The sequence below is a fragment of the Suillus clintonianus genome (genome assembly GCF_016758775.1).
Source record: "Suillus clintonianus strain FC179 chromosome Unknown DEU56scaffold_12, whole genome shotgun sequence".
NCBI classification, from domain to species: domain Eukaryota; kingdom Fungi; phylum Basidiomycota; class Agaricomycetes; order Boletales; family Suillaceae; genus Suillus; species Suillus clintonianus.
The window spans coordinates 472,124-485,582 of record NW_024539236.1 but is presented as its reverse complement, the minus strand read 5'-3'; the positions used below and the strand labels follow the sequence as shown (position 1 = coordinate 485,582).

Below are 13,459 nucleotides of genomic sequence, written 5' to 3'. Positions count from 1 at the left end.
GGTTGAGTTTCGTGTATGTAGAGACAGTATGTACAGTATATATCAATTCATTCTCTTTGCTATGTTCTAGATATGGTCTCAATGCATCTCATATAGGTACTGTACTAAAGCTATTAAGCCATTCGGAATGCAGGTATATATGAGTGTATGCACCCGCTGCGGTCAAATGGACTCGAGATTACAACAAATGAAAATGTCCTCCAAAACATGATCAGAACATGGTGAAAACATGGTAAAAATGTGATCATTCTCTTTGCATTTTCATTTCTTTGTAACTTGATTAGAATATCACAAACATTTGGTGCGAATCTCGAGGTTCGCGCCACATTCTCACTTCGTGTAATCTATTTTTTTCCCCAGTGCGTTCAAGCACAACAGAAAAATACAGCAACCACTAGCACATAAATAAACAATTGCGGTTTCTCTTACAGAGGTCAATAAGAGGTCAACGATAAAATCTACATTGGCACGAAAGTCCAGCAAACTAGCATACATCGTGACCCCTCATGGTGATCAAGTGCTATTACTGAAGGTCATGAGTCTCCGGCGAATGTCTGACAGACGTTGTTTTCGTGACGAGAGCGACGCGCGCTTCTGAGCGATGGAAGCATCTTCACTGACCAACTCGTTCATACGCTCAGAGAAGTTGGGCCCAGACGCAACATCGGTCAGCAAGCTCGTGAGAAGGCTCTGCGATAGTTGTTCCGCCAGGGCGTGGTGGAGAGCATGCTCGATAGTCAGAGGAATATGGTCGATGACGCGCTGCTCGGGGCGATAAATACGTTGAAACGGAGACGATAAGCGAGGCTCACCTTGTAGGCAACCTGATAATATGCTCGAACGTCGGCCATCACAATTAGCTCCTTCTCGTATGGTTCGGGAGGTAACAGACGTGAGAGATTTGCTACAGTGAGTCCTACGTACCCTGCTTCCGCAAGTGCCCTCAAAGCTCTGGACTCGAGACTCTCCTCATAATAGTGATTCGGATTCAGTATTCTGCGAGGAGCCTCGTATGGACTTCTATCAAGATGCCGGGCTACCTTATAGTAGGCCAGCCATTTTTCTTGGAGTGTTTGAAGATAGTGCGTGTTCTGAGTATAGTATGGAGTAGTCTCCAAATTCAAAGCTGTTTTGACAGCTTCTTTGGCGCGCGCCTTGCAGATATCGACCTGAACTCTAATCAAATTGCTAAAGTCAAAAGATAATTTGAGCCAAGTGAATGATCGTGAGGAGTCAACACTTACCCGACATAACCCTCGAGAACTTTGAAGCGTCCGAAATGGATGGTTATGAGTGTGTTGATGACTTGATCGAGCACATCGTTAACGCCAACGAGACAGCGCTCAGACGGAGCAACCCAGAGTTTAATGAATTGAGCGATGAGGTTCGCCTTCGCCTGATATGGCACATTGTTCGGAAGCTCCCATCCAATTGAGCTTAATAATGGTTGAGCTGCCGTCTAACTGCCACAACAAGATACGAAAACATACTCATCGATGACCTTGCTGATGTCATGTACACCCATCATCTTCACCCCAGGGTCTCGTTCCGTAAGGGTCATCTTCCCCTCGGTATCATCCAGTGGAGGACGCTCTTCCGGGTTCTCATAAGGCCTAAAGTCAGGAGCAGTGCCGCGTATATCCCTCTTGAAAATAGCATAGTGCGCACGATTCCGCTGCGCAAGACGTTTGTCCTCGTGACTGCCATTCACAAAGCTCTTGAAGACATCGCAGAACGCATTAACACGTCCTAAAACCTCGATTTGTGGGTCATTTGCAAGTGGTGGTGGCAATGCATTGAAATCCGCCATACATTTGGCAAGGAGCTTGTCGATATCTTCTCTGAGACGCGGTAACCTATAAACAAGGTAAGTTATGTTCTAGCGAGCGAGATAGAAGGTCCACGCACGCTTCCTCGATCAGCTGGATTAGCAGTCGGCTTACATCGGAGACAAAGCCCGGAATTCCAAATCGATGACGGTCGGTCACGTTTCTCCAGGGGGACGTCGTATCGAAATATTCAGCAGCACGCCTTTGTGATTCGGCACGAGACAGGCGTTGTGTGCGTTCGGCATCATCAGGAAGACGCACGCAGTAAAATCCGTGCCTCAATGTATGATCCGCCGAACGGCCCTCAATGATTTCTACCCATTTTCGGCGCTGGTTGATAGCTCCAGCACCGAGTGTGTCAGGCTTCGTAAGGACACCTGAATAACTGTGAGTCATTTGATCATAGTGCATTATGGGCGACTTGCCAATCGTTCGCTTTCCGTCTGGGTCTGCGGCCCTGGCGAGACTCATGGATTGTTGATTTTCCATATCGTCTAGGACGGCGCGCATCAGCTTGGTTGAAGAGTATTTCGCAGTTCATACACGTACCACTCATGGGAATTGTGGTCAATATGATAGTGTTCTCTTTCTTGGTGTAATGTTCCGCCAAACTTTTTACCAAGGCAACAGTTTCGGCTTCTTCGTTTTGTATCAAGCCTTCATTGCACATTAGATATATTGCCTCAACACCAGATCAGCATGCACTTACCCGGTAAATCATAGAACGACAAGTCGGTTGCATCGGGGTCTTCAATCGAGACGCACACCACATTGCGGGAGAACTTCAAAGTATTTCTGGTGTTCCTGAGTTCCTCAATGGTCTTTGCGTGGAAACTCGAAGAAGGGACGTTCGGGTTCAAAATGGCTGACTGGGCACGACGCAGCCAAACTTCAACTTCATCTTTGTTGGTGATCGTTCGACCAAATGGCACAGTAGTAGTCCTTGGCAGGTCTCGGCCCTCACTATCGAAGCCCATCCGTAAGGTGATAGAGCAAGACCACGACGTGGCATGACTGGACATTGTACATTCCATAGGGCACCTGCATAGAGTAGCATGAGCACACCGCCTTGCAGTAACTAATGGTAGCAAGGTCACCTTGTACATGTTCCGCTATCCCTCGGGACATTGATCTTCATCATAATGGACAAAATCAATAAATAAATGGACAAGGAAATTATCTGCCGACGTACCCCACTGACAGCCTCGACGAGGGAACTTTTGCCAGCTAAAATGTTAGGTTGAGTATAGCTGTGGCCGCAATGGGAGGCAAGCACAAACCTGATTGGCCACCGATAACGACTACGGATGGTAAGTCGATGAGCGCCTCGGCACTGTAAGAGGTAGCATGAGCAAGCTCTCCAATAAGACCCACAAACACCCACCCCATGGATTTGAGATCAGACATCATCTGCATAAGCTCTCTACGCCTGAGGGCATAGTCGGTGGATGATATGTCAACCCATGTATCTGGAGGGCTGGCGGAACCAGAGAAGGAAGGAAGAGACATTCCATCAGGAGACGGATCGGCTGGTGGTATGGTTTGTCTGCGTCTCAGGCTATTGTGAAATATGCTCATGGTGGATTGGATGTGGGAAGCGCGTTGCAGACAGCATCTGAATGACCTCTGTTTTTATGCACCAGCGCTCGATCTGAGGCTTCTTGGGCACCCGTGTCAAAGCATAGTGCGCAGGGCCGCAACTTTGACTTGCAATCTAGGGTAAGCCGATTGCAGGTATAAGCAGAGATATCGCCTTGAGATGTCGCACCCACTGTGACACAGCAACCACAGCGCGTGATCATCTGCTGGCAACATTGTTGTATTTTGACAGCTATCAGGGGCTATCCCTACGGATATATATGCGGAATAATGCCGCAACCAATCATAAAAGATCTGCGGTGACTGATTCAGCAAATCGTGTTGTTCCAGTGGCATTTTCTGATATCAGAATCTGTTCATACATAGCAAGATACAACAAGAATGGTTGATAAACGGACACTTACAGGACATGTTATCGCATACAAGTTCCTGTATGAGCTCTTCGTGGGTCCATATATAAATACACAGGTGGAAGCCTAATTTTCGTTCGCGGAGCGAGCCATGGCCCATGTCACATGCAGGACCCACAGCTTCTTTGTTCAAAAAAGGAAGGAGTGTCTTCCTTCCAGTGATGGATTACGCAGCTATACCCTTTGCAAACCCATCCACGATGTGGGCGACTCCCCAAGCACCAGGGTCAGGAGGAACACCAACCCCTCCTTCTCCACCCCCCACATAAGATGCCCGCCCTAATCGTGCCTTCATTCCCCGGGTACTTTCCGCACCTTCTTTCACAGCAATCACAGCATCTTCCAGTGAAGCATCATCTGACGAAAGCACAGCACAGAATGGTGCTAAGGCATCAACGACAGTCCTATCTCCCGGACGAGCAGGTGTGTGTGCTCCTAACGCGATAAGAGCTGCGCTAAGTGACGATGGGCCGTTTAATGAACGTAAGGCATTGGACCATGCTGTGAAGAAGATTGCGAAAACTATCAAAGCACAGTGTTATTCACGTTATCCACGTCCAAGAATAGTCGACTCACGAGCACCAGCAGTACCACCCATGCTCCCTTCCAGTATTTCACCCACCTTGCCAACAAATGGGGCAGGAGCTGTCTTCGCTGGATCGAGGGTTCCAGAGTCAAGGGCCGCAAGAATGGCTGCATTCCGATTAGGATCACAGGCAAGCGAACAGCATGTACTCCTAAACAAACCTTGAGCACCACTAGCGAACGTCTCTCCGCAGTCACCATCGCCCACAATCGTGTCAAATCGTGTCATATCTGGCTCAGCGACCAGCACAGCTTGACACGCCCCTCTGATACCCTTGATCACGTTCTCTTCTAACATACCCAAACCTTGCCAAGTCGAACCCCCGTCAGATGAAGACTGAGAAGTCCCAGAAGGAGAAGAAGTGAATGTTCGTAGCAAGGCCTCCGCCTGTACTTCATTCTCGTCAGGGGTGGCCCTGACAGCCGGCCATGAGCGTACACCAAGCCAGGAATGGGCATCGGTTGGAGCGTCCAGGAGCGCGAGCAAGTCGATCTCATCTTCCTCGTTGTTGCCTGCAGCGACATATACTCCATCAGCTTTTCTTGACCATGCGGATGGAACTTGAATCACCATTAATAAGTTCGTGAATCCTGGATACGTTCACAACGGATATTGAGAATCCAGGCGCATTCAACGAGGTCATAAATGGAGCGCAGTAGACACGAGACGGAACAATCTTCTGCGACGCTATTTTATGGTTAATTTATTTTGGACCTTGATGGAATGATGTCACCTACCAAGAACGTCCCGGACTTCTTCCACTATTGCGCCAATTTCAAGTTGCGATACACCGCCAAGATTATTTATGAACAACACAGTCACATCATCTTCGCGGAGCCACGACTCATGAGCGTCAAACTTGGGCGCCCCTGAAAGGCAAGAGAAGTTAATATTCGCAAATAATCATAATTGAGTGTGTTACCTTCGCCCTTGTAAATATCTGCTCCGCTCCATCCTCCGCCAGACATACTCACCAGGCGCAACATCTCAGTGGCGAGCCAATGAGAGGATTCCAACGGTGCACAGCGAACGCCTGGTTCATTGTGTAAACCGAGTCCCAGTTCAACGTGGTTGTCGGCAATCAGTTGAGAAGCTGCATGGTTTGATGCCACGCGATTGGCAGTGGAGCAGTGATATGCAACAGAAGTCAGAAGTTATACCGAATGTCAGTGTATGTGGATGATAAATGGTGCCCAGGCTCTGACCTGAATGTGGTTCGCGTCCAGGGACATGGCAATGTCCGAGGGCAACACCAATGCTACGTAAATGTGCAACTAGTGCATCACCAAGGCATTTGGCACGTGCAAGCGTGGGGTTAGGGGCACTTGGAGAGGTAGATTCTACAAGGAAGTGAATGAGCGGTTTATCATCAACGCCGTCAGAAGCAAACTACGAAGAAATACAGGCACTGATACTCACCTCCTTTGCCACCGAACATGGTGTAGGCACCAAGGACCTTGCACACAAAAATGTTTCCCCCGAGACCTCTCGGACCAACCATCCCCGCGTCCTTCCCGTCTTGCCTTGTCTGGGGCAAAAGCGAAACGTCGTCCGCATTCAGCACGCTCACGACATTCAATCCCGGATGTTTCGCACGAGCATGCTCCATAGCTAGACCGAAGTTCAAACGATCGCCAGTGTAATTGTTGATGATGATCACCACGTCTCGAGGGGTGGGGCTGTTTGTAAATGCGGCAAACTCGATAGCGGCCAAAATTTGTTTTGCACTCGGACTCGCGAAGACATCACCGGAGACGGAGGATGTTAGCATTCCGTGGCCTGTATAACCAGCATGCGCAGGCTCGTGACCGGCACCCCCGCCAGATAGAACGGCAATGCGAGTTGATGGAGGAGTGTTCGCAACATACACTATCTTAGTTGAGGCATGTCTAAAGAGCGTTAATGGATCGAACGTGATGTACACATGCAAGCTTACAGACGAAGCGCAGGGTTCAATGCAACTGCACCGCGGAGAGATTTGAGAACGAGGCCATCAGAAGAGTTGTAGATGTGTTTGTGAGACATGGCAATATGTCACACCATAAACTTCATAGACTAAGGGATCGTCGCTCGAACTTGATGGATATGATTATGGGGCCGCGAAAGAGAGACCGTGGGTGCTTTGGTAGATAAGTCATCCGTTCAGTCAGAGGGTCACTTGACTCACATGAGAAGCGATATCGTGGTGAGGAAGTTTGCTCCACCTGACAGCTTTGCTTTCGTGGATTGAGAAACAGTTGATGCCCCGCTGCCTTATCTCCAAACTACCCATGTACAAGAACCAACGACTGTTCAGTAGCCTTCAGTAGTTTACCAAGATTATGACAAGCCCGAGACTATCACCTTGTAATACCACTCCACTGCAGCTAAGTTTAGGAAGAAGCCATGGGGCTTCAATATCTTGTGATCGTTAATCGGAGTATTTTGTAGCCCGGACCGCTCCTATAGCTATGCTTGGAGGCGCAGATGTAAGACCAAATATGAAGAAAGAGTGAGTACACCACGAGCGATGCACCTTATGATGATGATTCCAAGTTAAGACTCTAGTGCTTCCGTGGTGTCGTGCGGGGAGCCTCCCCCGGTTCCGATTCTAGACACAGGCGTCGCGGTGAAATTCCAGTCATTACAACTGTGTACTCTGTCGGCATGGAGTAGCAGCACACCGCCCATTCAGAGCGACCTCTGACATGAACACAAACTGTTCGTCGCAGTGTCAATGATAGTACCTCGTCGTCAACTCGCGGTAGTCCGCTGACATTATTACGCTCCGTGACAGCGCCCTTTAAAAGAACAGGTTACATACTTAGACTTAAGCTTCAGTCACGGTCTTCAAGATGAACTACACAACCACCGAGGTGCCTGAAGGCCTGATCAGAGGCAGTGGCACAGTGCTGAATCCGGGGTCAACAAAGGTCACATGATCATAGCTCAAGAAATAACCAGCTTGATGTTTCCGCGCATCTCGCAAATCATGCATGCTTTCAAACATTCAATCAAGTATTTTTGGCTGCACCTTTTGATCACTGATCATCATCGGTGTTGCCTTGCAGCGCTCAGCTTTCATGACATTGGGGCAATTTAATATCGACTCGAGGTGTTTTACAATCTCGTCGGTATCTTGTTCGAGAGGAGACACGGCTTATAGGCGGTCCTATTATGCCTCTGCTGGGAGGTCCCCTACCAAGTAGTCTTGGGTAACGCGACGCTGGCATATCTAGGTCGGGGACGGTCAATGCGTTCTCGCATGAGACCGACTTAGACTTAATGGCTATGGCTCGGACAAACTAGCGCATCGATCGGACCTAGAACACGTGAAGTTTTCTTATCCATTCCTGCGTGTCCGCGTGCCTTTTTTGGAGCTCCGTTTGAAGAAATTGTATGACTTCCCTCTATCCAATGGACGGACAGCACGGGCTAGAATGGCACTCGGGACCCTGGTACCCATGGGCCCCATCCTTCGATAAATTTTGAGATGAATCGGAAATACTCTTGGTCGGGTCGGTAGTACTTACTTGGACATAGTGCGCGCTGGCTTTTTGTATTGGTTGGTCTAAATAAAGTGAGCACGTGATTTAGGTATTTTTAACCCAGTGGAGGCTTGCTATCAATGAACATGCAGACTGTGAACGGCATGACCGGCACATGGCTATATATACCGATTATACGTGTGTTTTGCACCGGGGTGTTGTTTCTCCTCCCACCACCTTTTGAAGTTCCTGCGACACGGAGCCGTACGTACAACTCATCGTTTTCCCGAGCTTTCAGTGAGAAAGAATATCCTCCTCGCCGTCTTCTCGCCAATTTTAAACTCCTGCCTATATTTGCGACTCGACAACCTCTTCTTAATCATAAGCCATCTCTTTCCGTTCCTCAGAGTTCAAATATTTCCAACCACACAAGCGTATCATCAAACTAATCAGCATGCGTTTGTCGTCACTCTTTACTTCACAGACCACAGTCTCTTCTGCTTTCATTGCAATCACACTCTTTTCTCTGTCCGCCAGTGCCCAGGACCGTACCACTGAACAGGGCGAGGCGCAAATCACTGGTGAGCATTAAATTATCATTCCTGGTTACAGGCATTAGCCAAGGCGGTCCGGAATGGGGATATATATATTGGCGGGGGCGCACGCGTCCTCTGAATCGTCACAGTGGTGTACACTGCTCCATCTATTGTGGTTCAAGTGGGTTGTTCAATTTGAATGCGCCCTTTTTCGCTTGAATACAACATCATGCGCCCCTTTATCTCCGAACGAGAGCCGAGGAACGCTTCGGCTATTCGATGGGCGGATATTATGTTGGTGGTGATGCTACGCGAGGGGTCGGACCACATTGCTTCTTGCGTGCATGTTTTCGACATGTGTGTGTTTGTATCACAGGGCGGGCTGTAACCGCCTTGACAACTTCGAATTCGGCCACTCTTGGCCCAGGATCTTCGAATTACGTACTTCATATTTCGTGGCTCTCCGATTTTTTTTGTCATGCATAATTCTGATCACTTCTCAACTCAGACCCAAACCAAGAATGTACGGCATATTACTACGCTCCCGTTAGCGCTGCTATATCTGCGGGCGAATTCCCGCCTATCTGGACACCTGCCACCATTGTCAGCACTGACACGAATGCTCAAGCCAAGTACCAGTCCATCCAGAGCCAGATCCCAAATATTCAGCCCAAGGGCACGCAGCCTGCATCCCTTACGGGTGACTTCAGCAACTTTACCCCGACGTACCCTCCGTCTGACCCAGATTGCTGGTGGACATACGACCAATGCACTACTCCGAAATTGGCCGGATTGCCTCCGGATCTGTCTACCGTCCCAGAAGTATGTTTTTCTACCTCATCATGATCCGGTAATTGACTTTGTCTAGCCGGACACTCTGGGTTATGGTTTCGACGATGGACCTAATTGCTCCCACAATGTGTTCTACAATTTTTTGTCGCAAAATAATCAGAAAGCCAGTGCGTCGATTTTGATCATTTTTTCAACTTTTGTGTATTCTTAATGCAATCCAGCCATGTTCTACATCGGCAGTAATGTCATGGACTGGCCTCTTGAGGCGCAGCGCGCCCTCGCTGATGGCCATGAAATTTGTGTTCGTGAGTCTTTGCGCGCTTGCCGTTGTGGTTGTGCATTAATGTCATACCGGCGCAGATACTTGGTCGCACAGATACAGTGAGTGTTACGTGTTAACGGCCATGCTCAGGTGGTTGATTAGGCCCTTACAGTGACTTCTTTGACCAATGAAGAAGTCTTTGCTGAGTTCTACTACAGTACGTCACCTAGCATTGTCTCCTTACCTTCCACTCTAATCACCCCTTCCCAGCCGTGAGACCTCTGATCGAGCACAATCGGAAATTTATTGACCTTGGCTTCTAGATGGAGGCGATCAAGTTGGTTACCGGTGTGACACCTACTTGCTGGAGGGTAAGCATAATTATTCCCAGGTGTGCAACTGTCTAATACACCCTTAGCCTCCCTTCGGCGATGTTGATGATCGGGTCCGGGCCTTTGCCCACGCGCTGGGCTTGCGCACGATCATTTGGAAATATGACTCCAACGATTGGCGTGCAGGCACTGGCAACATCACTTCTGCTAATGTTGACCAGAACTATGAGGACCTCATTACTCGTGCACAAAACGGCACCTTCGCCACCGTAATTAAACCTCGCCTACTCCTAGCGCCAACCATGAAGGACTGACACTACTTGCAGGAGGGTACTATCATGCTTACGCATGAACTGAACAACTTCACCATGGCCGAAGCTGTGAAGTTCTACGCCCAGCTGAAAGCTGCATTCAAGTACATCGTTCCCATGGGTGTTGCCACAAATCAAACTCAGCCATACGTCGAGACCAACATCTCTCAACCCTCGTTTGAGCAATGTAAGACAAACGCTATCTTGTCAAATATCTTTATATTGACACTTGTGCAGACATCAGCGGTACAACAACACTCTCCAATAGCATTCCACTCCCCACGGATGGATCTTCTAGTTCAACAGGGTCTGGATCGTCTTCTGGATCGTCTTCTGGATCATCTTCTGGATCATCTTCTGGAAGCACAGGTTCCACTGGTGCTGCGACCAGAGCCTCATTTGACGGTTTGGGAACGCTTGCTGCGGGTGCAGCATTCGTTGGCTTTGCTCTGAAACTCTTGGCGTAGCCTCCTCCTCGTCCAGTTGCTGGACCTTGTTCTTTTTCTTCTTTTTTCTTGTCTCTGGTTGGCATTTGTGATGTTTTCATTCCCGGTCGCACATGCGCTATATTCCTGAACAATTGCAACGTTCTCCACGCATAGCATACCTTGACATTTGTCGTTCCTCATCACCACTAGAATTTCGCACTTGTCGACAAAGATAGCACCAAGCTCACGCACCAATACGCTGGTGTTAGTTCTTAGATCCTGTGCATTGTCATTTAATATACCGGACCCTGTTATGTTGTTCTTTTACTATGATACCGGACTTTTCTTGCTTTTCTTATTCAAATGTTGGGCTACTACGGACACGAAGTTTATTAAAAAATGTAATTACGATCACCGACGAACAGAGATGTTACGACATGTAATGGTGGTCTGCATTGAGGTATGGGATGTGCTTAATAGTTCTTTCGTTACCAGCCCTATAATAAACTTCAGCATTAATCAGAATCACATAGCCTCTGCGGCAAAAAAGAGTCTGTAGTTGACGGGCGCTGAGATCTGAAGGGTTCGTATGAAGTGCACGTCTAGATGTCGGATCGATGATGGACCTGGGCGGCAGCCAGCTTGACAGGCATCTAGATCAGTCTCATAGCCCGCAACACATTACTCACTTGATGTCAGAGCGGCGGTCTGAGCGTGGATTCAGCGTCGTTCCGTGGTTTGGTGGCTGAGATCCGTCGGGAGTCTCTCTGAACAGCCCAACAATAAGGAAGACGTTGCGCGGATGAGAAACCAGCTGTCACGGTAGTACGAAACGTAGCATTGTTGATGCTCATTGTTAAATCTTGGTATTTTTGCCCTCGTGTTGTCTTTTGTTGTACGGTATCCCGAAGCCGCCATTCGTTGTCCTCTTGTTGTATACGATTAGTCATTCGATTTCTAGTACCTTGTTGACGTGGGTCCCTAGAGACAGGACGACGTGCTTGCAGGCTATTGGAAGATATTGGCGCCAAGCGCTCAATTGAATATTGTTCTGTGCAATTATAGGGATACCACGGATAAACATCTTCAGCGAGTCTACATACATCGTTTCCCGGTGCTCGGACATGATGCATGACGGGCGGCTTATGTTGGCGTGAGTTGGCGTGAGTTTTTCTTGGCGCTGCAGGTGGCCAAGCGTCATCATGATAGGGTGGCCCTGCCAATACCAGATGGTTGTCGGGGACTAGCTGTGCGCTACGGAATGTAATATCAACGTTCGCATAGTCCCGACTGAGGTACACAGAAACCTACGATGTATTCCGACTGCAGCTAGTCTTCAAGATGTCTTCTCCCTGCCACGTCGTAATCACTGTATACTTGGAGCATCTTTCTCGAGGAACAACACCAAGAATCTCATGTTCTCGTACCTTTGACGTCGTGTGGGCCGCCGGTGTGGCTGAGATAACTCAGCCCCGAGGAGGCGAGCAAGAGTGTGAAATTATTTTCGGCAAGCTCCGATCGTACTTTAAGTAGACTACGGACAACTCCGTGCACGGGCTATGTCCATTGATTTGACACTGCGCAGATCTCAACACAACGTTTTCGCCATTCAGTTACTTATGACGGTTGTTTGATAATGTTTATGCAGAGCTTTGGAATTCAACATGTACAAACAAGTTCAGTCGCTGGTGGAGGTGGCTGTACGTTGGAGGTAAGTACGCCATGGTGACGTCATGTGTCCAGCCCAAGAACTCTCCATTTAAACCCTTGATACCCAGTAGCACCCAATGCTCCGCATCATCAGCACTCCCATTTCCTCTTTTTCACCCGAGCTCAAGCTAATTTTTGGTAGGCTTGTACAGTAAGGTCTTGGTGTCATACGCTCGTATTAATCTCGAGGATTGCAGGATAAATACCTCTCGCATCTCTCCTTAAGCGTGTTTATCCCTGCGAACCGTAGGATCGCAATGTCCACCAGAAAACGATCTAAACGAGACCGCACATCTTCCAAATCATCGCACGAATCGCCCACCTCTTTGGCTAAAGAGAAACATCTGCCAAGTTCCTCGGGCCCTGACCATGTCGCTCAGTCAGACTTGCCTCCTTCACGATCTAAACCGATGTTGAGGTCTGTTTCCCCACCGGGATATGGGGGATCACTACGTTACTTCATATACACCTTGGTGACGACCGCCCTTCTCTTCACGGGGTGGTATACATACATCACGGCTGTGGGGCTCAAGCACTGGAAAGAGGAAGTTGGGTGGTGGGGGATGTCTGTCGGGCGATTTGGAAGGCAGGATAGTTTGTACTGGAACCAGCGGAGAGGTCACGAAGTGAAAGCGGAACTCGAAGAGCATTTCAGTCAGCTTGCATCCTCACTCGGAATTTCGGCAACGGACTTAGCTTCGGCTGTCAAACCATTTGTGCCATCTGCAACACTGTCTAGTATTGCACCTCAGGCTAAGGGTGAGGCGGTGAAGGTCCTTTTTGAGGAGTCGCATCAAAACGAGTACCGGGGGGATAGCAGTGGAAACACTGTGGGCAGCTGAAGGATTTGGGAAAGTGATTGGGTTCGACAATTTTCTAGAAGACAGATTGAAGAATCCATTTCACCATATCTTCACATGTACATCCAAGGACGATTTTGTAATTTCAGAGATAGATACTAGTACATATCGTGTTGTTCAGACTCGTGTATCTTCTCCTAGTATTATTATGGGTTTTGGGCACCATCATTGCATAAGAGAGACTTCGACACTGTTGATTGAACTTAGCGAAACCAGTAATATGGGTTTGACATGGTCAATTCATAGTCGATGATTCGGACAACCTTTAGTTGTTGCGCTTTGATGATACTAATACATACAGGACCCAAAGGCTCGTGCGGTGCTTTCAGTGCAACAA

At 48.5% G+C, this 13,459-nt stretch overlaps 5 protein-coding genes across 5 annotated transcripts; 2 read left to right on the top strand and 3 right to left on the bottom strand.

Moving 5' to 3' along the window:
- Positions 1-337: 337 nt before the first annotated feature.
- Positions 338-3,646, bottom strand: DEU56DRAFT_86637 (P-loop containing nucleoside triphosphate hydrolase protein). The gene is made up of 13 exons (XM_041355393.1): positions 3,602-3,646; positions 3,214-3,543; positions 3,110-3,162; positions 3,022-3,056; positions 2,927-2,961; positions 2,539-2,870; positions 2,379-2,486; positions 2,255-2,323; positions 1,909-2,206; positions 1,491-1,856; positions 1,245-1,436; positions 813-1,188; positions 338-762 (listed from the first exon to the last, which is right to left on the bottom strand). Exons 2-13 carry the CDS (start codon positions 3,405-3,407, stop codon positions 514-516), a joined length of 2,307 nt encoding a protein of 768 aa, XP_041212271.1. The 5' UTR covers positions 3,408-3,543; positions 3,602-3,646; the 3' UTR covers positions 338-513.
- A 323-nt stretch (positions 3,647-3,969) lies between these two features.
- DEU56DRAFT_782960 (DAK1 DegV-like protein) lies at positions 3,970-6,614 on the bottom strand. Its single transcript, XM_041352128.1, has 8 exons — positions 6,361-6,614; positions 5,844-6,313; positions 5,630-5,764; positions 5,347-5,517; positions 5,162-5,293; positions 4,995-5,111; positions 4,415-4,936; positions 3,970-4,360 (listed from the first exon to the last, which is right to left on the bottom strand). Exons 1-8 carry the CDS (start codon positions 6,447-6,449, stop codon positions 4,005-4,007), a joined length of 1,992 nt encoding a protein of 663 aa, XP_041212270.1. The 5' UTR covers positions 6,450-6,614; the 3' UTR covers positions 3,970-4,004.
- Positions 6,615-8,069: 1,455 nt separating this feature from the next.
- DEU56DRAFT_782937 (carbohydrate esterase family 4 protein) lies at positions 8,070-11,001 on the top strand. The gene is made up of 10 exons (XM_041352127.1): positions 8,070-8,472; positions 8,936-9,249; positions 9,296-9,386; positions 9,441-9,524; positions 9,580-9,600; positions 9,654-9,715; positions 9,805-9,852; positions 9,900-10,082; positions 10,140-10,311; positions 10,362-11,001. The coding sequence occupies exons 1-10, from the start codon at positions 8,346-8,348 to the stop codon at positions 10,589-10,591; spliced, it is 1,332 nt and encodes a 443-aa protein (XP_041212269.1). The 5' UTR covers positions 8,070-8,345; the 3' UTR covers positions 10,592-11,001.
- Positions 10,983-12,276, bottom strand: DEU56DRAFT_753152 (uncharacterized protein; the record flags this gene model as incomplete). Its single annotated transcript, XM_041349688.1, has 7 exons — positions 10,983-11,049; positions 11,242-11,366; positions 11,517-11,603; positions 11,656-11,806; positions 11,864-11,921; positions 11,980-12,109; positions 12,223-12,276. The coding sequence occupies 7 exons, from the start codon at positions 12,274-12,276 to the stop codon at positions 10,983-10,985; spliced, it is 672 nt and encodes a 223-aa protein (XP_041212268.1).
- On the top strand, positions 12,138-13,342 carry DEU56DRAFT_782925 (uncharacterized protein). Its single transcript, XM_041352126.1, has one exon. It carries the CDS (start codon positions 12,520-12,522, stop codon positions 13,102-13,104), a length of 585 nt encoding a protein of 194 aa, XP_041212267.1. The 5' UTR covers positions 12,138-12,519; the 3' UTR covers positions 13,105-13,342.
- Positions 13,343-13,459: the final 117 nt, after the last annotated feature.